Source organism: Anser cygnoides, chromosome 2, assembly GCF_040182565.1.
Source record: "Anser cygnoides isolate HZ-2024a breed goose chromosome 2, Taihu_goose_T2T_genome, whole genome shotgun sequence".
Lineage (NCBI taxonomy): Eukaryota > Metazoa > Chordata > Aves > Anseriformes > Anatidae > Anser > Anser cygnoides.
Genome location: NC_089874.1, coordinates 57,653,523 through 57,680,348, shown reverse-complemented (window position 1 = coordinate 57,680,348; position 26,826 = coordinate 57,653,523). Strand labels below are relative to the sequence as shown.

General features: G+C 36.4%; 1 protein-coding gene across 1 annotated transcript in view; it reads left to right on the top strand.

Moving 5' to 3' along the window:
- The window catches only part of CNTNAP2 (contactin associated protein 2), a 1,164,016-nt gene that overhangs the window by 486,649 nt on the left and 650,541 nt on the right, over positions 1-26,826 (top strand). Inside the window, exon 4 of the mRNA XM_066992162.1 lies at positions 21,839-21,986. Within this exon, the coding sequence (XP_066848263.1) occupies positions 21,839-21,986 (148 nt within the window). The remainder of the gene's footprint in view (positions 1-21,838; positions 21,987-26,826) is intronic.

Sequence of the window (26,826 nt, the reverse complement as noted above, 5' to 3'; positions counted from 1 at the left end):
TCTGCTGCAGTTCTTCACTGTGCACTCTTACCCTGACCATTCATTCCAAATAATTTACTACCATCAGCAAACTTTCTTATCTCTCTGCTTACCCTCTTTCCTACTTAATTTATGAGTATGTTGAATACTACAGTTATCAGCACAACTGCTGTGGTGATTTCCTCTGTAGAACTCAACAATTTTTACTGCTTCTCTTTCAATCAGTTATTTTACCATTTAAGAACTTTCTTCTTATGCTGTAACTGCTTAGTCACCTTGTAAGTCTTCTGTGAGAGATATTCTCAATAGTATTTTGGAAATCTATATCAATTATATTACTCTGCAAGTAATATTCGCTCTGTTTCTACCTGAAACTTTTGAAATTCAAGCCTGTCTAGTAATTACAGTAAAGAAAACTGTGAAAATACACTGTTTCTTCACTATGCAAACTTAATAAAATTCTGGGCAATACATGCAAGGCATCATTTATAAGAAGCACTACTGTGCATTCTTTGAGTTTGTTATCCAATTGAGCAGGTGGTATTGGAATTGTCTGCTGTTTCTGAAACACGGAATCAACTTCTAATAAACTGGACACTTAATCAGACCTAGAACTACTCAATACATCCACTAATTTATGATTTCTGATGTTCCCAGGACTTTGTCAACAGAAGTTGGCAGAAGCATGGACATATTTTCAGGCTCAATTTTATGACTTTTTTTTTTTTTAAATTTTTCTCTTCCCTTCCCCACTTTCTTATTTTCCTTGGTATTTAGCATTTGAGATCTCAATAGTATCATTACAGTACTTAGTGTTTGACTCCACAAAACTCTGTTCATTTGTGACTTCTTTTAATATGCATCAATGTATATCGTGAAGAAATAGATTCTGAGAAGACATATCAATTTAAAAATCAGAATTTAGGTAGAAATATAAATAGCGTATAGCTTAAATATGTATGAATTGATAAACTTTTCTCTGATTGGAAATGCAGCATCTCTCTCAGACCTAGAGAGGTCCAGCCACTCATTCAGATATTCCAAGCATTATGACAAGATGTAGCTGTCAAAGGCAATTGTATAGTTAGAGCTCCACACAATTTTCCACTGTAGCCCTATGGGTTTAATTCCGCTTTCAGGAATATAGCATTGCATGGGTGTGATTAAAGCCAGCTTCTTATATATGCTTATCATTTATTGCTGTAGTTCCTTTTCCCTTAACACAACAAATATACAAGAAGTCCGCACTCAGATTTCTCATTTATAGATGATGTGCAGTGAAAACAGAGCTGACTTGCTGATTAACCTGTTGGAGTGAAAGAGAAGGTTCTTGGTATTTGTGCTGATAGAAACTCTCAATTCCTTCTTAGGAGCACTTCTCAGAAGTGAGTTAAACTGGTTACTAAACACATGCAGTGACTTAGGCATCTGGGTATTCTACTGAGGTACACTCGAGTTATTTGGAAGCAGAGACAAAGAACCTGCACTACAGTTGTAAAACACAAATTAACATTCAAGCACTTCTCGTGTATATTCCTTAATAATGACCATTTATATCTTACATCTGCTATCTTACACTGAAACATAACTCAGGTATATTTTGATTTAGTAATTATCTTTAACGTGTGAAAAATTAGTATAAAACACACTATTTAAAAATAGGTTTTGTTAGTATAGATTAAATGACGGCCAATAAGAATATGGTATGTGGTATGGATTTCCTGTACCTAGTACTCTAATAATACTATTTATTTAACTGTTTATTTAGTTATTTATTTGGAACAATCTCATTCTCTATTATCTGTCTTTATTTCTGGCATGTAATTCTTCTATTTTTCTGTTTATAGTACATAGATCTAGGTTAAGACTTTAAAATGTCCTTTATTTTGGACTTATGGGTGGAGTGCAATGTGTTCTGGGTCACTTTTTTTGACTCTGTAAAACCAAACACAGTGATTAATTTTTCAGTCTTCACCAAATGGGACCAGTTTTCGGTATTTTTGTTTCCAAGCATTAGTCTTCTGCAATCACTGAACCCAAAGGCAAAAATACTCAAAGGTGGATATGAATTTGCATATGCACCTTCTACTCTATATGACCCTATGGCCTAGAATACCTGGTTTCCTATGTACAAATAATTGTTATCAGAACATTTGGGTAGATCTTTATCTGAACTTTTTGTCTGAACTAAGTTTATATTGTTAGAAGATAAATAGATGGCACTAGGCAGGATTAATCTCATACACAGACAGATGTGTTCTGGGCACCTAGGGTCAATTCTGTTTCTGAATTTAGGTACCTAGCACCAGCTGAGACGTCCGCAGGCATATTGTCTGGCTAGCAGCTGTTGGCTCATCTCAGACCTGGTACTCATTGTATCACATCTGCTGGGCTGATAGGGATATCTTTATAACTGCAGCATGTTTGACACTAGGCACATAAATTCAGCTCCTAAATTAATTTCTTGTAGTTCAACCCTTTTACCCCAGTTCAGAAAAAGCATCTCATTTCAAGATGACATTTTAGTTATTTAACTTAATTTAAATGTCTGCATGATATATAATTAAGTATGCATTTCAGATTAGCTTGAGTTATGTAATGAATTCATACTTCTGTGTCTTGTTTCTATCTTGATTCTGTGTTTGGGATTGAACCTCTAATGTTAGATGTAGGGGGTGCCCCATTCCTTGTAATTATATGATGTGGCAGCACTACTTACCAGAATGTCACTTTAGCTTTGCAAGTTGCAGCATCTGACTTGCAGGGAGTGGTTTCTGCTGCCTCCAGTTAATCAGAAAAGACCTGTGAGGGAGAGATATATTACTCTTTCTGTGATGCATACCCAGGCATGAAGGGTTAACCTAGTCACTGTAGTTAGGGAAACAAATAGGACTGACTATCCCACTGCAGCCTCCGGGGGAGACATTAGCTCCTCTGTGAGATGCTCTCTGCTGCTCCTTCTCAATGTTTAGCACCATTTGCCACTCCAGTGTGGCACAAAACGCAAATCATGCCAGGACTACAACAACCTATTGAGAGAAAAACTTTATTAGGATACCTATTCTGCCTTCAGCCCTCCCTCTGGATTCCAGAGTAGTGGTTGTTGTATTATGTGTTGACATGGTGTTGAGCAAAACTAAGGTTTCCTGAAGTGCTCTAATTCCAGTAACAACATTAATACTTGAGATATACAATGCAAAGCTCTTATAAAACCCAGCATAGTTATCTGCAAAAAGCTTGCAAAAAGAAATTCAGTAGCATCTATAAACATGTTCTTTAATATTTCACTCTACATTTCTTAGGGATAGAGGATGTTCATCATTTTACATACATCAATGCAAGCACAATTCAACGTAGTACTGACATATAGTCTAATTGGCTTTAAAATGGAATTTTGTTTTTTGAGTGCTAATTTTCAGGTAATGACTTTCTAATTGATTTTCTCTTTATGAAGGACCATTGATTCGTTCCCTTCAATGAAATTCAGTTAGCTTCCTAAGAGAATTTATGAAAAGCTGCTGAAAACAAGGATCTGTCACTGCTGCTTTCTTTCCAACTTTCTTTACTCTCTGCTCTAAAATGTGTTCTTTATATTCTTCCCTAAACAAACTTAGACTGACAAAGCTAAACAACTGTAATGTATATGTGTGAGCATGAAATGTGTTCTTTCCAAAAAAATGCATCTGTTCAAAGATGGATTGAACTCCTGTGACATTCTTCCTAAAAACTGGGTATTCACCATGTCCTCTGATATATTAATATGACAGTTATTTAATGTTTGTACCAGAGTTATTCTAAGCAATCAGACTGAATTGCACACAGATTATCAGAACTGATGTTATTTACAAAAAGAGAAATTACAATTTTTAAATGGCAGTATGAACTACTGTGTTATCACATCAGTTGTGTTATTGCGAGTTAAGTTACAGCTGATTTTGTATGAAGCACACTAGAGACTGCCTGAAAGTTTTCTGCTACGGCACAATATACAGTCCCAGCTAGATAATAATGCATAATGAGAATGATAAATTTAAACATTTTAGTGATATCATTTAAGAAGGGATTGGACCCTAATTTTTAAGACCGTGACATAGCAAAAGAATGAACACAACAAAAAATGAGTTAAAAAACATGCTGTTATTTTAGTCTGATTCTACACATCCATCAGTTACAGAGGAAGAAAAATTAATAAAAAATAAGCTAGTATCTTTAAAAGCAAGCCCGTACAGCTTTTGCAAACAAGATCATGTTGTCATTTTGCAAACCGTTCCAGGCAAGCTAACGGTTTGGCTTGACTATCTGATTACTCTGATGTTCTGGAAGTATGTCAATGTTGTCTCATCTTAGTTTGCCAGGTATTTGCAAAGGATAAGGCATCCATGACAGTGAACCATTTCTTAGATCAGGAGCAAAAGACTGAGATCCAGTGGCTGGAGGAAAAACCAGACAAAACAGGCATAGAAATAAAACATATTTTTAACACTAATTAACTATTGGAAGAACTTCTGTAGGGGTGTCATAAATTTGATTTTCCATTACTTTCAGTTTTGAAATGAAGAGTTAATAAGCTTGTAAATGTTGTAGTGTAGCCTTGACTGGGAACTCATTACTTGAACTATTTCATGGGAGTCTGTTCTCTGTGTCTACTGAACCCCTGACTAGATTTTGATAATGCTCTCTTTTGGCCACAGGAATCAATGACCCTGTCTCTTAATTTTTTATTAGTTATTCTTTAAGAGAGTAAGGATGCAAAAACAGTGCGTAGATTTTCTTTTTATTTTTAAAGGATCTGTGCATAAATAATACCTAATTAATTCTGAGCAAACACTTCTGAGAATATTGTCTCCATTTTATAGACAGAGTGAGGTTCAGAGACATTGGGTTGTTAATCTAAGTTCGAACAGTATTTAAGCAGCAAAGGAGACTACCAACAGACATTCCTGGCTTCACTGCTTGTACTATTACAAGTATTTAGAGAGCTTTATCAAGCCACTGTAAAGATATTTCATGCAGGTGCCTCCTTCAATACAACAGAAAAACAGAATAACATTAAAATAGAACTTGAAGACCTTCAGATTTATTCTGAACACTTGCAAACATGGTTTCAAAATACTCTCAAGAAGTAACTGTTAATTAGTTAGTAGTTAATCTAGAAGGCAGGGAAGACAGGGAGATCATTGTTCCTTTGCCTTTCCACTTTTTCTTCCTAAAAAAAAAAATAAAAAAATCACAAAGAGTATTTTTGGTTTCTCTTACATTAATTGTACAGAAATAATAAATAGCATAATATTAATAGTGAATATCATAGAGTGTTCCCTAAAAAAGCTGGTAATAGTAACAACCTGCCCTCCTGGAAAATGGTAATGTCCGTATACTGTATATATGGTAAAAAATATGCAAGAAGATTCAATGTAATATCTGCCAATCCTTTCCTGAGGAATATGGGCCTTTGTATAGGAAGAAAACCACATCCCACCTTTTCTTGTGATATAGCAAATCCTTTTTACTGGTAAGCAATATAGAACAAATACTGGGTCTCTGTATTTGTATTATCAAAGCTTCCATTGTCTGTTTCTACACCAGCAGGAAAACATGAGGCACAGGTGTACTCTGTTGACATCTAAATTTTCCTTTTATTCAGTGTCCATAAAGGCTGTCAAACCTATTCAGTGATATAATCAGGAGACTGCTGCAAAGCAAAACTAGACTCAGTGTCACTGCTTCCTTTTTTCAAAAATCTTGTCTGCCAACAATAAACAAACAAGAAATATCTGAATCAGATAAAATTCTCCACGCTGCATGAAGAAAAAAATGACTTGCAAACAACTAGTGATCAATTGACTCTAAATGTTCAATCCTCTAAGATTTATAACACAGCTTAAAATTAAATTTAGGGAGTTCCTGTTGCAAACAAATTAGGCCATTAAATCATTTTACTATTCATTTTATGAGTTGTCTTTTATCTATTGGGAAAAAAAGAAAAGAAAAGAAAAAAAAAGAACAACAACAACAGAGCGGGGGGGGGGGGGGGGGGGGGGGCGTGTTGGAGCTAGCAATAACACCAGGTGCATATGCCCAGGTAGTGTTAGGAGCTTGCTGGACCTCTCTGTGAGGCGAGGCCAGGGCTGCCCCATGCTGGCTCCAGTGGTTCCACCACAGGGCCCGGCTGAGCCCCTCGGCCACGGGTGGGCTCCTCGGGGAGAGCGGAGCTCAGCAAGGACCAAACGCTGCCTGGCAGTGAGGAAAGGAGTGCGAGAAGCAGCCCTGCGAGCAGCCAGGGGAGGAGGTGCTCCAGGCGCCCAGCAGAGCTTGTCCTGCAGCCCCTGGAGAGCCCAGGCTGGAGCAGGGGAGAGGTGTGAGGAGGCAGGGGCAGCACAGAGGAGCTGCTGGGGGTGACCGCAGCCTCTGCTCCCCAGCACCTCTCAGGGAACTTGGGGGAGGTAGGAGTCCAGTGGGGTGAGCCTGGGAAGCAGGTGGGGTGGAGGTGTTCTGTTTTTAATGTTTGTTTCCCTCCATCCAGCTCTATTTGGGAATAAATCAAATTAATTTTCCCCAAGGTGAGTCTGTTTTGCCTACAGTGGTAATCAGTAAGTTATCTCCTCATCTTTGTCTCAACCCAAGAGCTTTTATATCTTATTTCCCCCCCTTTCCCTGCTGAGGAGGGGGAATGAGAGAGCAGCTGGGTGGGCTTCTGGCAGCCAGCCAAGGTCAACATATCATGGTAGGTTTTGATAAACAGGCACATGGGAAACTATAAGCTACAGTGTTATGAGAGAAAATAAGCCCCTTTCTGTTAGCAGTGTTGTAAATAAAATAAGTACGTAAAGTTTCTGCAAATTAAATGAATAGTTTTTTAGTTGTATTACAGGTCCTAAAAAATGCTAATATTGCTTTGCATTTTCAGATTTTTTTTTTCAATTCTGTTCCTGCACATCTAGACCACTAAACTTAAGTGATCCTTCTCTGCAATTGCAAAACATGAAAGAAAGTTGTATTTGGCTTTTATTGATTGTTTAAGTTAGATTTTTAGTGGTTAGATCTGTCATATAAGCTGTATTTAAAATATTTATGATATTAGCATTTGATATGCAAAACAAGAAAATGTAAAGCTTGAGAGGGAAGAAAGGGCGAGGTTCTGTGGATAAGACAGGTTTAAAAATAGATATATTTAGACTTCAAGTTTGATGTGATTTTTATTTATTTTTTAACTAAATAGATTAGATTGGCCGTTCTTTGAATTCCGGAGCCTTGCCTCACATCTCTTGAGTATGCCCCCATGCTTTAATCAGGCTTTTTCCTCACCTGTATGTGACATTGTTGACTGTTTCTCCCCGGTTTCTCATGTATGTTTAAGGAATTTTTTGATTGCATCTGATAAGAAAGTACGATATTGTCAGATGTTTGGCTTTACGTGAAGTCATTGCGTTGCCTTGCTATGCATGATTGGATGCCTTGGTGCAATAAATTTAATAAATGATTCACAAAGATAAAAAAAAATTATGATGTATTTGGCATAAAAATTTGAGAGGCACATCATAAATTACGGAGCTATACTCCAGGCTGTTTTTTCCCTATTTTTTTTTTCCCCTCTCTATCATTTTCTATATGCAATTAATAACTAGGAACTTGATTTATTGTCTCATTTCTACGAGAGAAAGCCAGGCTCATTGCTTGTGAGAAACCAACATTCAGCAAAAAGTTGAAAACAGTAATGTAAATTTCTCACAGTTTTTGTTCTCTTGGATAATCTCTTAGCACAGGAGGCTAGAGAGAAGTTTCAATCACTTTCTTTAAGGGACTCAACAGTAGATTGAAATTCCTGTACAGAAACTACACTGAAGAATTGTTTCAGCAACACCATCACCAGTATTGTATACCTATTCACAGTTCCTTAATGCCTGAATAGATGAGGTGAAATTATTCTCATAATTAACCCGGTCCCTATGAATAAAGCCTAATTAGTGTAGCCCCAGAGCATCTAGTAGTCTTTAGAATTCTTTTACTTCTCCGTGATGATATAACAATAAAGGTTTAAATCATTTGCTCTGTAAGTAGTTGAAACAGGTGATGACAATTTTAAAACTTTTCCACTTCCATGTTTTTTGTTTATTTTTTTTTCCAAGTAGATTAATCTTTGCTGGTTATTAAAGCATTTTTTACATATAAAAGTGCTCCTATTTCAGATCCTAATAGCTATTCAAGGGCATTTGACCTAAAAGACTTTCAAAATGTCAGAATAACATTCTTCATGTAAACATGATTGAAACAATATTATAGGGAAATTACAGAGTTACATTACAGAGACATATTATCTCTGTCAAAGGAAAAAGTAACTCTTGGAAGAATACAGTTGGAAAAGAAACAGTGGTATATACCTTAGATTTAAAGTGTCATTTACCTTAGATTTAAAGGTTATTTACCTTAAAACAATAATAACACCTTCAGTATCGTATGTTCATTCTATTGTTGTCTCCTACGTTAAGCCATTTAACAGTTTGTTATATTCTCAAGGTTTCCAATAACAGACTATTTTTTACTCTAAACTTCTAATATGGGTGTCAGACACCTTCTGTGTGAAGACTGAGTTGCAATTTCACACTGTCAAGATGAACTTAAGAAGAAATACAAGTATTCTGCTGTCCTTTCAAAATCTTCCTGTGTTTTTTTTTATAATACCAGAAAAAATAAAAAATAAGAACACAAGTGAAAGAAATCCATTAGGAGAGAGGTAGTCTGTAACAATTGTCACATTCCTTTATGCGTTCCTTTATAAAATATTCTTGTGGCTTTTTGGTATTATTTCAAAAGACTAAATGCTTAGAACTGTCTTTGTGTCCCTAGAAAGGAGAGCGCTTTTAGATTCAAGTTGAAGCACGTATAGGCATGTTTGAAGACTGTCACAGATTGTAATTCTGCCTCTAGGGAATACACAGTAACAGTTTTGATGATTTTGAAAGGAGTATTCTAAAGAGTTCTACTCAAGTTATTCTTTCTGGGATAGGAATTTTGTGTTTGCCTGCAGGTTTTCTTATGACTCTTTGCATTCAGAGCCCTTTTAGCCTTTTACTGAGATTTAGAAAGGATCCACATGCTTTTCATTGATGTATCCCATTTTTATATTAGGTTTACACTTACTTTTATTTATTTATTTATTTATTTTGCTCATATCCTGGGCCACAGAGCAAAAGGTTCTAAACCTATGGTCTTCCATCAAGGAGATATTAAGTAAATGATTTTCAGTGTATGAGCTCTACCTAGGGCAAATAGGAGAAAAGAAAGGGAAAATGTCTAGAGATTTCCTATATCATAATCATTATTGGTAACTTCAAAAACCTTTGGAACTGCTCACTTTAGTGCATCTAAAATATTTTAGAATATTTATATTTTTATATTATGTCCTTATATTGTGGCAAACGGTACTTGAGGTGAGGCTGCACCAGCACAGAGTAGAATGGAACTATCGCTTCCCTTGCCCAACTAGCAATGCTGGTCCTGCTGCACCCCAGAATACAGTTGGCCCTTTTGGCTGACAGGGCATCTTGCCATTGACAAGAACCCCCCAACTCCCTTTCTGCGTGGCTGCTCTCCAGCCTCTCGTCCCCCAGTCTGTACATATAGACAAGGTAGCTCCTTCCCAGGTGCAGCATCCAGCACTCAGTCTTAAATTTCATGCAATTATGGAGAACTACAAATACTACTTGCAACTTACTGTTATCCTAGCATTAAATGGAACCTGAAAGTATAATGGTGAAACAACTTATTGTTTAATTTTTGTCTTTAAAGTTTAATTTTATCTCAGTATGCAATAATAACTTCCAAGTTTAAGCAATTAATACGTAATAACCAGACTTTCTTCTCCATTATTTTCTTTAGCTTGATTTGCAATTGTATTCCTATAACAAACTATTTCAGGTAGGCACATGTTTTAGTTAAGGATTGTTTCTTGCACACTGATAGCCTAGGCAGAATTGCAGTGATCTGAAAAGCAGTCTTGGACATTTCTGTGATTTCACATAGGGGTAAAAAGAACCCCATAACTGAGAACTATTTAGCTTAAAATTTGACCATCCTGTTTTCCCCATCAGGAAGGAAAGAATATGAAAAGAGCAAGCATGGCATTTTTGATTTACAGTTATAAGTTGAAGTTTTTCTATTAAGGGAAGGGAAAAATGTATATATTAATATATAACTAATTGAGTTTTCAATCCTTATTTACTTTCCGTGTTCTTACTGACTATACCAGATTCTTCACAGTGTTTAAAATAATTTTTGCCTTTATGCTTTTTTTTGGAATCTCAGAATTAGATTCACTAAGTTGAAGAGGTATGGAATGGCATTACTCACATTTCACTTGACCCTCAGAAGTGTGCTTGCTAGTAACAGCATCAACTTCTTGGGTTGCAAAGTTTCATGGGAATAAACCAGTAGATTAGTGGAGTTAGAAGACACAAGAAACTTTGAGACCAGACTGGTGTACAAAGAATACATGCGGTTCTGAAAATTATTTAAAAGCTATTTAGAAAGTATTCAAGTGTGTGACAATAGCCAAGTACATCAGTACCTGAGAGGAAGAAAAAACAGGGATCATACTGTGCTTGTCCTTCTCAGGGCTAGAGCTCCTGTTGTTATTGAGCTCTGTAGCCCAGCAGTCAGTGATCAGAGACCTGTTGGTGTGATGATTCCAATAATGATTGCAATTGTAAACACATTTTTCCTGTTTCCTTCATTCTAGAGCAGGAGAAAGGAGATGTAGCAAATCTAACTTTTGTCTATTAATGAATAAAACCCCACAACTCCCTTGGAGATAAGCAGTTTTTATTATTCGTCTATAACCATTTCAGACTTGCTTCTGTATTCTTTTTCTTTTAATGTCGATCAGTCACTTGGTAACTTTCAGAATTAGGTTGATTATATTCTCCATTTTGTAGAATACATTTATATTACAAGCAGGAAAATTCATGTTTTACTATGTAGCCAGTGAAGAGTGGCAAAGTTTTAATTTAGTTCCTACTAAATCTTCCACTTTGCTTCACTGACCACAAAAGCTTAGGTTTCTAATTTAGAAACCCATGTGAATACTTGACTAAGTGCTTAATAAGGATTATTTTATTTTTTACAGCCTTATAAAATGAATGTATTTTTACTCTATTTTATATGTTCAGCTGAGATGCTGAAAGATTAAGGCAAAACTACCTAATCATTTTGGTGCCCAGGAAACTGCATTAAGTGCCACTGAAAATTTTTTGCAACTTATTTGCCTAGCATCTCATGGGAGCTCAGGGACAGTCACAAAGAGAATGCAGTTCCTGTGCTATTGGGCACAGGATTGTCTCTATATTACCTTTGTGGGAGGCTGTCCTTTCTCATTTGCCCACAGATACATGGTGGACACTACGAGATACTATGAGATATGCATCTCATGTTGTCCACATGCTTGGTCACCATGCAAGTTTCAGATCATCATGTAAATAAAGGAACTATTTTAAATATATCAATCTTACTCTTTATGAAACTCCAAGTTATTCCTGGAGTGGGTCTACTCTCTGACCTGAATTGTCTGAGCGTTGAAATTTGTTTAGTTTATTTAAAACTAAGAACAAGTTAACTACTACATTAAAGACTACCCCATTGTGTTAAGAAAAAATGTTACTAATGATGCAATCAGTTGATCATGACAGCAAAGATGTAATATTATTTGAAGACTGAAAGGTTGTATTTTCACAAATTTAATCTAGATGTAAATATTGGATCTTAAATCCTGGGAACAAATTACCAAAGTATAAGTTTTCATCAACAAATACTTCCAAATCGAATTCATCCATTTTTGTTGTTGAATATAGAACTGGTTCAAAATGAAAAACAAACAATAGCAACAACAAAAACCTCAAGGTACGGCAGCCTCAGTTGTTTAGGATAGCAGGATGGATAATCATAATGATCTTTTTAATATTGTATGAATCTCTAGGGAATAAATAGCTTGTGATTATGGAAATAAATTAATGTCATACTGTTATTCAGAAATTCATTAAGTCTCTGCAGGAAACATTACTTCTAACCTTCCAGTGTTGACTTCACAACCCTAATGTTATTTTAATATATTTGGTGTATATTTTAGGTTTAAAAAAGAGAGAGAATTTTCATCAGTTTGTGTCATCCTGACAAAATTCGCATGATTCAGCACAGAGGTTGAAATCTTTTGTTCATTATGCATTTCTGAAAAGTACCTGATAATTTTGTGAATAGCAGCAGTAGAAGTCTGTCATCTGTTATATTTGATATCCACACCAGAAAGGAATCAGATATTTGCTGGTGAGATCTTGCAGATCTCTGAAATACTATGTACAGTTTCAGGATCTGGAGAAGCATGTGTCTGTTGCTACCGTTGCTGCGCTGCCACCTGTGATGCCCCCTAAAGTAAAACTTAACAATATCCATATGTTTCAGTGTCCTCTTTCTTGAGTCTAAAGTTTAGCAGGAGAGAGGGGTTTGTGGCAGAACAAACAAACAACCTATACACAGGTGCATTTTCAGATGTCCTGCTTCAAATATTTGTTATGTAAAGTTAACCAGGGATTGCTGTTTTGTACCTGAAAGCAGTCAGTTCACTTAGCAAAATGCACAAATAACGTGGTAATATTTCTGCACATAAAGTATGAACAATTACTGCATAGAAAGATGACAAAAGCAACTCATTCTTGGGCTTGAGGTGTATGAGGAAGGTGGAAAGGTAGTTCTTTGTTTTGAATGCTAGCTTTATGCTTCATTACTCCAACTAAATTAAACAAAAAATAATGCCCTACAATACTGCTGGAGGAGAAAAGAGCAAGTGTTTTACTTGCATCCAGTTAATATTAATCATCTGGAAACAGTACTAATTTTTGTGTGGTTGTTGTTTTTGTTGTTGTCCTGGTTTTCTTAAGAAAACTACAAGCATCAATATTCAAGGTTAAAGCTCAGTGATAACTTTGAACATGAATCTTGTATCCTAGGTATCATATCTTGCTGTACTATTCCTCCAAATCTGTCTTCAAGTTTTAGAAACTTTTTCTCTATGAATTGGTGTACAAAACTGGTATCTCTAGGAGCCATCTGTCAACAGAAGTCAGATTTCTCTCTTAAATACATATTGAGGTTTATGTTGAAGTAATACAAAATAAACATTCCTGTAAATGAGATCAAGTTATTTTTAAGAGTAGCAAAGGTTAAGCAAGTTATAAGATTTAGCCTATAGTGTTATAAAGGTAACGTTGATGAATCATGATTTTAGTTTAATATGTGAAAAACTAAAAGGCCACAAAAACAGCGTTCAGCATTATTATTCCAATGCATTGGATAAAATGGCATTATACATCTGATTATACACACATGGCTATAATATGTTTTTAGCATATAATGACAGGGTTTGGGACTGAAGGAAACCCCCCAGGGAATCAGTAAAGAATATAATGGAACAATGTGACCAAAATTATAGTTCTATTTCAAAATTGCCCAGAAGTATTTGGGGCATAGAAAAGAGCTGCATTCAGTATATCAGAAACCTGTTACTAGATGCAAATAAGATGCATATTTCATCCTAATGACTACCTTTTATTTTATAAAACCTTACAAAAACATGAAATATTTAGATCTCCTTTTCATCAAATGTGATCTAAATTGACTTAGTAAGTTCCAAAGTTGAAAATCACAGAAAAGCACATAGATGCCCATACACATTTTCAGTACAAGATTGCCTAGGAGCTGTGTTACTAATAAACCATTTTTAAGACACAAAGCAAATAATTATTTCTTGATGTAAATTTAAATAGGAGATTGATACAAATGCAGTGATCATTGCTTGTACATTGGATTTTAATGCTCTTTAATTAACGCAATGAGAGCAGAAGTGTCTCAGATACTTTTCTTGACCTATTAAGCTGTTTTTCTGCTTTCTCTCATCAGTATTGTTACAGTGGAAATCATTCCAGTCCTTATATATGAATTTAAGACCTGATTTCAACAGGATACTTAACAAGGCTTCTAACTTCTGATATGTGAATAGTTTCTCAGGAATCGGCACTATTATGCAACGTGGGTGATTTGCTTATCTGAAATAAGTGGCTGACAGAAGGATATAGGCAACTGTGATGAAAATGGGAGTTTACCGAAGTTACTAACAGTAGAATCAAGCTCATATTTGCATAGAATACCATTGGAAGCATTAGATTATTTAGTTTATCCGTATGTTGTTAATCCTGAGTTCTTAGGAGCTCTGGTCAATTCATAAGCAAGTCTCAAAACTGAGATTCAGCACTTGTTGGAATTATCTTTTGAGTTTTCGTATTTTGAAATAAGGAAAATACATGTTACAGCTTTTAACCACTTTCATATACTGTTTTTCTATTACCATGCATTGCTGTGTGAGATGGCTATGAGGAATGCTGTAGAAATTTTGTTGTTTCTGTTTTTCATGTGATTTATTTATTTATTAGGGAAAGACTACAGTATACAAGCTGTAGTATTACCAATTGTTCTGTTCAATAGACAGAATGAAGAACAGGTTCTTTAAGCAAAATATATGACTCTTCTATCAGTATTCTTATCTTACTCCAGACCTTGCTAGGACATGAAAATAAAATAATGCTCAAAACTGAGCTGAATTAACCAAACCTGAATTTGTTGCTTTCTGATGTATTCCGTTTTTTTTTTCAGTTTATTTGATGTTTTTATTTCCTTATGCAACTAGTTTTTAGTTTTTTTTTTTTTAGCTTTGTTTTTTTTCCTCTTCTTTTTCATATTAATCTCATAACATTTTCCTTTATCCAGTCCTTTTATTCTTGGTTGTGTTTTTTGTTTGTTTGTTTGGTTGGTTAGTTGGTTTGGTTTGTTTCCCTTCAGTTTACATCATGATTTGGGCTGGATTTTCAAAGATATCCAGCAAAGAAGTGTTTCAGCATCAGTGAGGTACTTAACTAGGCTTGACTTAATTTTCTAATGAAGTTATGTTTTTTACAAGAAAATGTTGATGTAGTGAGACCGAATGCTTTGTTGAAACAACTTGGTTTCCCTGGGATCTACTAATTGCAGTCAGCTAGTCAGCTTGTGCTGAACCAGTACGTAATGTGAGTTTTCCAAGGTCTGTAGATTTGGACTTGCTGCTATGTTGAATGGCCTTCCACAGCCCCACTGACTGAGGTTTTCTTTTTTTTTTTTTGTGCAGGCAGAGGGCTGACAGCCATAACTAAAGCTGTCAAGTTGTCAAGTCTGTTATCGTTCTTGTGTCCTGGAACAGTATTTGGTTTGGGATATTGGGGATTTTTTAAAAAAACAGAACATTTAAGGCTTAGCCCATTCCATGCTTAACTCACCTTGAAGAAAATACAGTTTTGTTTTCCACAGATAATTTCTATCTGTCTATGGACATTTCCATATTTCATAATAATGTGCTTTTATTAATGTGTTTTGGCATTTAAAAAAAATATCTGATTACAAGAGATATATAGATGTAATACCATGGAACATAGACTTTTAGTGTTATCACTATTGTTTCAAAATAAAGCTAGAAGCCTAGTTCCCCCCCCCCCCCCCCCCCCCCCCCCCCCCAATAAGGTCAGACCCATAAATTATTCCCGTTATTTCCTATGCTTAAAATGCCAGTGACAAAACATAAAATTCAAGAAATATTATAACAAGTGTATAATTAAAGTAATGAAAACAAAAATAGACAACAAAAAAACACAGTTCTTCTTTCTCTTTTAACTGGACAAGAAATGTCATTCTACTATGCTATTCATTGCCACACATTTACATGACCCTAGAAAGAGCATACATTGAAGCAATTTTAACACTTGTCTTTGCATAAATAGTTAATTTGGATAGAAAATTCTTTACCTGAATTAAGTCATGTTTGGTTAAAGAGTTTTTTTCTTTTTTAAACTTAATAACATTTCTTTTCATTCAGTCTTGAGCCTTCTTATTTCAGAGATAATGTTTCAATTATGAGAATTCCTTTTTAATTTTTTGTTCTAAAAGGTGATGAAAACTTTTACTTAAAATAAGATTTTGTGATGTACTTGTTGTATCCATAGGGTACTGAATGATATTGCAAGTCTGTCCTTTTACAGAAAACTAAACACATTTTTTCAGTTTTACTTAATTTTATTCTTAAGCTGGATGTTACTGACATTTTATTTTAAATTTATAATTTAGCTTTGGCATTTATAATTACTGACTAGAGTATTATTATGGTGGAAGCATAGGAATTAAAATTGAATCTGAATCTTAATTTTCCCTAACTTTCCACAGGTCATTAAAAAATTACTTGGATTCTCTGTTTTTGCCTTTTTTTTTTGTTTTGTTTATAATGCAAAAATATTATACTGAATGTATAGTGTATATAAGTGTAGTATATCTATATGTATAGTAGTTTGGCTGAAGAATATTAGTAAAGCTAAAGTGAATTTCAAAGATCATACAGGTTTAATTGCTGATGCTTCTGCTGAAGATAATTCCTGTACCAAAAGCTTATCTATTTTTTCAATGTAATTATTTGGCACATTAAAATGTATTATCTATTCCTATAAACCTGCTCTAGCAACTTTTGAAAAACTTATCAAATTGTGGTCTTAAGGAAGCTAGTTATGAAACTCTTACTGAGTACTTTTGAAAACTCCATTCAACATATGCTCAAACCTATTATTTAGAAAGGAATTGTGGGCATATTTTCTTTCCTTTCTTCGTTCTTAATACTTTACTGTCCTGTGGAGTTCTGTCTTTAAGAAAAGTGTTTGTGACTTAAAACACTCTTGATCTTTTTGTTGCAATGTGAGCTTACAGCATAAAACAGCTTAAAGAATTTGGTATCCAATATTGGAACAGAAGTGCTTGTAGAAAAGAGGATTTCAGAACTGGACTGATGAGACAGTGCTACCTGTTTTACAGACACATGATCCATCTTGGTCATTTTCCCAGTCTGGCTTAAAGAAAAACTCCTTTACCAATGAGGAGAACACTTCTGGCAATAATACTTCAGTGAGTTTATGAGTTTAATAAGCTGGATATTTTGTTTAGTTTATACAGGTATTTCCAGCTTTTCCTGAAAAATGGTTTTGTAAAGGAGGATTCTTATTGTACATTTCTGTCTTTTTTAGTCAGAGACTCATTCCCCGTTTAAAATAAAAATAAATAAATAAATCTCCAGTATGATGTGGGTCTGCATTATGCTTTTAAATCTTATTAAACTGTTTGTAACCTTGGCTTTGCAAATTGTATAAATTCAATTTTTAATGAAAACCTGAATTTCTGAGCCTGTGTACAAATCTCAGTAGGAAAAAGAAATTTTACAGCAATGGTACATAATTCACAAGTTCCTGTAAATTGATTTTGCAGCCTTGCAATGATGGATTTGAGCCTGGTGTTTGCATTATCCACAGAGCATGTATTACTGTACCGCATTTATCTAAATGAAGGCTGTATTTAAAGGATATTGTTCTGCTGGAGACTAAATGAAATACATATTAATTTTCCAGGAAATTGATGACAGAGTACCCCATTCTCTGTTGATGGTGTTTATACATTCAGCAGATGTTACTGGATCATAGACCAAAAGGAACCTTCAAAATGTCAAACACCTGCTGGTTTGTGCTCTGCCTTTCTGACGAAGGATTGGTAAAGCACAGATCATAGAATCATAGAATCATTTAGTTTGGAAAAGGCCTCTGAGATCATTTAGTCCAACCTTTAACCTAGCACTGCTAAATCCACTGTTAAACCATATCCCTAAGCTCTCTACATCTACACGTTATTTGAAGACTTCCAGGGATCATGACTCAACTACTTCCCTGGGCAGCCTCTTCCAATGGTTGAGTTAAGAATGTTTCCCCTGAGCGTCCTTTTCTCCAGGCTAACCAGCCCCAGCTCCTTCAGTTGCTCCTCAGAAGGCTTGTTCTCTAGATCCTTCACCAGCTTCATAGCCCTTCTTTGGACGTGCTCCAGGGCCTCGATGTCCTTCTTGTTGTGAGGGGCCCAAAACTGTACTTGAGGTGTAGCTTCATCAGAGCAAAGTACAGGGGGATGGATGATCACCTCCCTAGTCCTGCTGGTTACACTGTTCCTGGTACAAGCCAGGATGCCTTTGGCCTTCTTGGCCACCTGAGCACACTGCTGGTTCATGCACAGCTGGCTATAAACCAGTATATCCAGGTCCCTTTCCATCGGGCAGCTTTCCAGGCACTCTTCCCCCGGCCTATAGACTTGCATGGGGTTGTTGTGACTAAAGTGCAAGACCTGGCACTTAGCCTTGTTGAACATCATACAGTTGGCCCCATTGGTCCAGCCTATCCAGACCCCTCTGCAGAGCTTTCCTACCCTCAAGCACATCGACACTTGTGCAGAACCTGATGTCGTCTGCAGACTTGCTAAGGGTGCACTCAATACCCTAGTCCACATCATTGATAAAGATATTGAATAGAACTGGCCCTGGGGAACACCACTAGTTACCAGCCTCCAGCTGGATTTAACTCTATTCACCACAACTCTTTGGGCTCAGCCACCCTGCCAGTTTTTAACCCAAAGAAGCATACACCCATCCAAGCCAAGAGCAGCCAGTTTCCCCAGGAGAATGCTTTGGGAAATGGTGTCAAAAGAAGAACGAGTTGCCATTCAAAGGGACCTGGACAGGCTGGAGAAGTGGGTCCATGTGAACCGCGTGAGATTCAACAAGTCCAAGGTGCTGCACCTGGGTCAGGGCAATCCCAGACAGGAGTACAGACTGGGAGAAGAACTCATTGAGAGCATCCCTGTGGAGAAGGACTTGGGGGTTCTGGTAGACGAAAGGCTCAACACGAGTCAGAAGTGTGTGCTTGCAGCCCAGAAGGCCAACTGCGTCCTGTGCTGCATCAACAGGAGTGACCAGCAGGTGGAGAGAGGTTGTCCCCCTCTACTCTGCCTTTGTGAGGCCCAACCTGGAGTGCTGCATCCAGGTCTGGGGACCCCAGCACAAGAAAGATGTGGACCTGTTAGAGCGAGTCCGGAGAAGGGACACGAAGATAATCAGAGGACTGGAGCACCTCTCCTATGAAGAAAGGCTGAGAGAGCTGGGGATGTTCAGCCTGGAGAAAAGAAGGCTCCAGGGAGATCTCATTGTGGCCTTTCAGTACTTAAAGGGGTCTTATGAAAAAGATAAAGAAGGACTCTTTATTCAGATAGATAATGATAGGATAAGGGGAAATGGTCATAAACTAACAGAGGATAGATTTAGACTAGACATTAGGATGAAATTCTTCACTGTAAGGGTAGTGAGGCACTAGAAGTTGTGCCAGGAGAAGTTGTGGATGCCCAGTCCCTGGAGGTGTTCAAGGCCAGGCTAGATGGGGCCTTGGCCCACCTGATCTAGTGGGTGGCATCCCTGCCTATGGCAGTGGGTTTGGAGTTAAATGATCTTTAAGGTCCCTTCCAATGCAACCCATTCTGTGAATCTATGAAAAGCCTTATTGAAGTCTGGGTAGACCACATCCACAGCCTTTCCCTCATCCACCGAGTGTGTAACCTTAGAAGGAGACCAGGTTTGTCAAGCAGGATCTGCCTTTGATAACCCATGCTGACTGGGCCTGACCACCTGATTGTCCTGGAAGTACTGCATGTGATAGCACTCAAGATAATCTGCTCCATTGTTGTCTGAAGAAGTGGATTTTTTTCCATGGTGTGAAATAAGCCAGTTCACACACTCAGGAGAGAGACTGCTTCTACTCAGGCCTCAATTAAACATAGACAGTACCTCTTCTCTTCCAAGGGAGAGCTTTTCCCTTTACACCATGAGCTTCTTGGCACCAAGGTCAGACTGACGGGCCTGTAGTTTTCCAGATCCTAATTCCAGCCCTTCTTGTAGATGGGCATCGCATTTGCTAGCCTCCAATCAACTGGGACCTCCTCTGATAGCCAGGACTGCTGATAAATGATGGAAAGTGTCTTGGCAAGCCTTTCTGGCAGTTCCTCAGTACCCTTGGGTCGATCCCATCTGGCCCCATAGACTTGCATACATCTAAGTGGAGTACCAGGTCACTAACCATTTCCTCATGAATTAGGAGGGCTTCATTCTGCTCCCCATCTCTACCTACCATCTCAGGGCATAAAGTATGGAAAGGTACAGGAAATAATTTGGATTTTGAGAATTAGTCCTCATCATTCATTTAATCAAATTATATACAAAATATTCATCCCTCCTGATCAGCTGATTTTGCCCCTAATTCTCTTAAATTTAAAAAAAAACACACCTGTGTTAAGACAGTCTTGTTAAGATTACAGCAAGCACAAAACCAAACAAAACAAATTTTATCTTGAAATTTGGAGCATTGCCTTGCATGCTCACAAAATATATTTTTTTAAGGATCAGCTTCTTTATTCATTGCATAAAGTTCTGTGATTCCTGGAACAGGACTCAAAGAACAGGCAGCTGTTCAATAGGATTTTTAGTCCTCATTCAATGTATGCTTTCTGTTGTTTATTGTCTTCTGTTCAACTCAGAAGACAGAACTGTAATTTTCCTTCTAAATGATTACCACTCAAAGTGCATCATAGACATTAATTATTGTATCTAACAAGCTCTTCTATGGAGCAATGAGTGTCATCATAATTGTTTAGCACATTAATAGCAGCAGTACAGAAAAATTGAGGTGAACATAACCACTATTACATGTCGTAATCCTGTGAATCTTCCTTACATTTACCACCACCCGTATCTATTGTGCCCTGTACAGAATAGGTATTCATCTAAGATATCTATTGTTATATCTGTATGGCAAGGGTCAACTTAAATTTTGTCTCTTTCAAATTTTTGATGGCTATATTTTGTAGTTGTATTCCTTACCGCCCAGTTGTTTCTTCATTTGTTTTTAGTTCTAGTATTGGAATATATTACAGGATTTTATATGGATTTATTAAGTGGCAAAGGTCACCTTTTCTTTGTTTGTTTATGACTACCCTGTTCACTGTCTCAAGATCCTTATTTCTGCTGAAAATTACTTATGAAGGGGTGTGAAGGGTCCTTTGAAAATATTGAGAATAACTGAATAGTAGTCTTTAACATCTACCATCAGTGAATGAATGGTTTGTGCATAAACTGACAAGACAAAAAACAGAAACCCCACTATCATTTTAAGTGATAGGTATTGTTTACTTTTAAGCTGGATGCTATAAAAACTTTTAGCCAGAGGTAGAAAACTACAAAACAAGCACTAAATATTTATTTCAGTCATTTTTAAACACACTTGAGAACTGTCCTATACTAACTTACAAGGTATTACAAACCAGAGACAGACTTTCCTATGGGTGACAGCTGTGGTTAGGAGGGAAACTGGACACTCATTTTCCAGTGGTTAGTACATCTAGAACAAAGGAAGATTTTTGTATTCTTGGAAATTTGAGAATTGAAGTGTTCCATATCTATTGTAGGAAATGGGTTATGTCAGTGTTTCTATTTACAGGAAGATGACTAGTGTGTGTAATCTAATTGTTAGGGGATGGATATCTTCTACAGAACAACCGCTCTGGGTTGGACACTTTTATTAACACAGTAATAACTGAGTAACAGATCAGTGATGCAGAATGGAATACTTGCTTACCTAGCAGCAGCTGTTATGTGAGTTCAGCATATCTGTTGTGTAGAAAGAGGACATGAAGTCCCAGTGCTGCTGTTTTGGTATTGTTCTGAACACTGATACATTTTAAATCCACTATTCATTTGGTCACTATCTCAGAAAACATTTAAACTAAATTTAAGTGTTACCTAGACACTCAGAGGACTTTACTGCCTATGCTTTCCTTCATAACAGAACCTTTATAGCATGTGAGATAGATTTAATACAACAACTTTCTTCTTCTCCCTTAGGCATTTCCTGGAAATACAAACTCCGATAGTGTGGTTCGACATGATTTACAACATCCAGTTATCGCTCGCTATGTACGTATAGTTCCTTTGGACTGGAATGGAGAAGGCCAAATTGGGCTGAGAATTGAGGTCTATGGCTGCTCCTACTGTAAGTTTTTCCATGATCACCTTTTTTTTTTTTTTTTTAATTCTGAGTAGAAACTGGATCTCAGATTGAATCTGAATCTCAAGTACTAATCATATTGCCTAGTGCTTAATTGAGTATTGTAACCTTAACTCTGAGTTGCTTGTTATTTCTTTTGTGGGAGATTCAATACTGGAATTTGTGATAGTTCTCTGAAGTCAGTCGCTCCTTTTGATCTTCATGGCTGTTTTTTTTCAAAAGACTAACTATTATATAACCTTGAACAGTCCAGTTGAGGAAACGACAACGTTCAGACAAATATCATGTTGGGTCTTAAGGGGAACAGCTGGGAAACAAGACGTAATTCATTGCCTGGTGCTAAAGATAAAAATAAAGCAAATAAAAATTCTATCAAAGTATCTCAGATTGTCTAAATATATGACGTTTTTCAGAGGCTTTTCCATTAGTATTTGTATATGACTTTAGAATTTCCTTTGAAATCCAAATGAGGAATGGTACAAATGGTTAAGAGCAAAACTGATTATGTTTTAAGAGAAGCAAGAGTCGTTTCTAAATGCCATTCCTACAATTTGATCCTGCCGGTACCTAAGAAAGTCTACAGGCTTGCAAAAACATAAGTGTCTGATGTCCTATTTGTATTTAATATTAATGCAGTATCCTGCTTGTAGGTATTTTAGCTGCAAGGAGATATTTGAGATTTGTTTTCTTTTTAAAACAAAACAAAACAAAACAAAACAACAAAAACAAACAAAAAAAAAAACAGGTGTTAGAATAAGTTAAGGAGCACCCATCTTGAAGTCTCATCCATTGTCTTCACTGGGTGATTTATGAAATATTGGAGACCTTTGCCATCCTAACTAGCAATTGTGCTAATTAACTAGCAAAATGCTTTGTGATTTCAGTCTGTTAGGAGATCCGTTGTTTCCCCAAGCAGAGAGGGTTTCCCCAGGCATCTGGAGTGAACTTTTATTTAAAGCAGCAAAATTTAATGGTGCCCACATATCAGCTCAAGCAGCAATCCTCCAAGAAGAGACCCGGCCCAAAACTTTCCCTGGGTTGTTGTACAATCTTCATTTCATTCGCTACAGTCCAATCGGTTCTTGACACATGAGTTACATTCCTTCAGATGGGTGGTTCTTTGTTGTGAGGCAGGCTGTTTTCTGTTATCTGTTGGGGCAGGCTCTCATCTGGCAACCTCCTTGGTCAGGACATCACCCCTTTGCCATCAGCACCACTCAACCTCTCCCACAACACTGCTCTCTGTTACTTAATCACCGCTACATGCCAGTTTCAGGTTATGGGGAGCTTACGGGGAGCTCATACTGTGGCCTAAGGCTTCTCTAAATTTACTCTACTAATGTCAAACAGCAGCTCCCCCAATTCCTTACAGCAGCTTGTTTCCTTTTCACATTTGTTGATTTGATTTGGATAGATAGTCTAAAGGCATATATTCTTTCATTAAACACCAATGGGAACCACAAAGAATAGAGTTCTGATATTATTTTTCCTATTTCCTCGCAATGATTTAACCCCCCCCTCCCCCCTTTTTTTTTCTTTTTAAACTTCAAATAACTTCCGAGCAATAGCTGAGAAATAAATAAAACTTGTGGTGTTTGTAGCACTGTGCTGAGGGCCCTCATGGATGTTAGATACATTAAAAACAACAAAAAAAAACACAACAAAACAACAAAAAAACCCCACAGTATATTTGTTATCTGCAGAACCATAGGTTATTCTGATATTTCTTACTCAAAAAGAAACTAAGCTTCTGAAGTTTTAGGTAGCACTGTTTGCACGGCTCCTAATAAACAAATGTTTATTAACACATTCATAAAATGTTTTACAGGCTGTTTTAAGCAGAGCTAACATTGCAGCATAGTTAATTTTTGCAGCATGATGAATATTTACTTGTAAGTATATCTACTTCAAATGCAAATTCAGGTATTTAATGCAAGAAGCCAACATTTAGTTTGTTTTGAAATATGACACTTTTTAACAGAAAAAATGCCTTTAAATAGTGCAATAAAACAATAAAACTCATGATCTTTGCTGAAATATTTACAGGTAAAAGTATTTTTTTATTAAATGGATAGACAAAGTGTTGTAGATACATAACAAGACGCTTTTAGAGACTTAAAGTAAATGTGAGAAATAGCAAAACATAGCTTGTTGACAAACTGATTTCAGTCATTCGATGAAAAGTTGCTTGGTTGACAGACTGTATATTTCTGGAGGAGAATAAAAAGCTTCTGCCAAGGAAACAATGTGTGGGACTACAAAAATATTGATAAAATGTGCATTCACAGTTGAAATGAGGTAGCCAAACATAACATTGTAGCTTTGCTCAGAGAGTAGTGTTAGTCTGCTGGCATTATCAGTGATTTCATTTTTTTTAATAACAATAATAATAATATTTTACATTATATATTTATTGGGACTTTTGTTTCAAAAAGCTCTCTTAGAATGTTGTATGGATCTTAGATGCAGGAATCAGATAGGATGTCCCTGAAATTCAGTATCAGTAGATAGCAGAGTAGTTGAAAAGAAAAACTAAACCTCACTGTATTAAAAGAGAGGAAGGCAGCACCTTAGTATGACTATCAGAACAATGTAGCAATGTGTATGAGTTCCAGATTTGTCTTCAAATGCATCATTTGGAGCCAACTGTGTAAAAAAACTCAATTGTTCCATGTAGACGTGTCCTATGGCAGTTTTTAGTCTTATGATTAGAATAAAGCATGAGTTTCACTCTACAACAAGATTCAGAATTAACTTTACATTTATCTCTGTGACTAAATGGTGACATCGAATTTGAAAAAGGTTTTTAATTCTCCCTAGGGAAAAACTGACAATTCCTAATTAATAATAATAAAAATGATAATAAAAAATAGTGATTAAATAACTGTCTTATTGGCTATGTTAACGGAAGAGTTGCATGAGAAAAACAAGCTTGGAAAACAACAGCAAACAAATTATTATATGACATAAAAACATATTTTAGTCAATGGGAGTTTTAGGTTTCATTTTAAAAGAAGCTACTTAAGACACTCAAAAGGGGAAAAGAGTCTTTCTGTATGCTTGCAGTGACATAATTTTTCAAAACGCAAATTATAGGGAAGAAAGCAATATAACCAAAGGCAAAGTATCCAACCAGTTAAGGCAAAACCGGTGGCAGATTTTCATTCGTGCTCTTTTGGAGACAGAGGGCAAAAGGATGTGGTATATATCCTCCATCATGTCCAGTTTATGAATGTTGACAAACTGAAAAGTCATGGCATCTGGAGGCTCTGGCAACTATAATACAGTACATTTTACTAACAATTTTGAATATCATAGTAAGTTCCTGCAAGATCATTGATGGCAATGAAGGATTAAAAGAACTAATGAATAGTCCCTTTCATCTCCATCCTGTAACAGATGAATGCTTACAAAATGGAAATAGCATTGCATAGTCTTTGGCTGCACTTTTTAACCTATCCTCATAACCTTCTGGGTGCTGAAATCCTGTGGTATGCATGGAATGGACTCACTGATATCTTTGTTCTTGGGCTTTTTATGATATGGCTCTGTCGTAGATTTTCTGCATCTAAACTCCTTGCCTGAATCTTTTAGACAAAGTTGTACAGCTGATAATAAGAATTCGCAAATTCCAAATGGTTCGCGTCTGGGGTGTAGGATATACTTGAAAAAAGTCACTTGGAGACAGCAGAAAGTCATGCAAATAATATAAATAAGGCAAATAGAGAGCAGGAACAATAAAGCTCTATGAATGTTTGCAAACTGAGCTTTTTCCTTTCATTGACCAGATCTATTTGCTAATACTTATGAAGCAGTGAAAGTGAACAAATGTCATTTGAGCTCTGTTAGCAAATCTGTTCATTTCAGTTGTTAGCTATACTACTTGTAGCGTGCTATGTCAAATGCTACTGTTTCAGTTTTATGCTGGATGACTGATTTTTTTAGGAAGTGAGGGAAAAGAAGGAAAAATAGCAAACACAGACCATAGAGGTTTATTTATTTAAATAATGATTTTGTATGGAAAACATTCACTGTACGGATAGTACAGTGAAAAAAACCTTGGTCATGTAAAAATTTACAAGAGCAAAAATAAGGTTAGGAGATGCTGTTGAGGGTTAAGCCATGAGGGTTTCAAATAAACATTTGCAAGAATTGATTTGGGAGTACTGAAGTGCTAAAAATTATGGGTTGAACAGATCTTGGACTAGTTAATCCTATCTGCCTGCAGTGACCTAAGCCATTTTTTCCCTTGGTTTCCCCCTGTTAATTCCACATTCGGCTGTACTCATTATTAGGAAATTTTCTGTGATACTTGAAATCTCCTTTGCTTGGTTTCATGCTGTTGCTTCTAACTACACGTCTCCTTCATTCTCTCATGTGGTTGCCCTACATATCTAACAAGAGCTCCATCCTCTTCAGAATTATTTATCGCATCTACACATCAAAGGGAATATTTAAAGCAGGTAAGAAAGCCACTGTTATTTCACTTGTGTGGAATCTGATCAGTTTTCACTTGGCCAGATTCACTAGCATACACTGGACATTTTGTTTCATCAGCATAGCATTTAAAAACAAAATAAAACACTAAAACACATGAAGAAAAGTCTACTGAAGTGACATGATTGCTACTGGAACACCCTATGCTGTATAAAATATATTTCCATATGTCTATGCGTACATATTTATTCTATTACACTTTTCGTGCCTATGTGAATATTCACCTAAATGGTGAGGATACTGATTTGGTCCCCAAATCCATGTAAACAATTCCCTACCTCCTCTCATGATATTTTATTACTTATAATAAAGGTGCAACTAAGTTGTC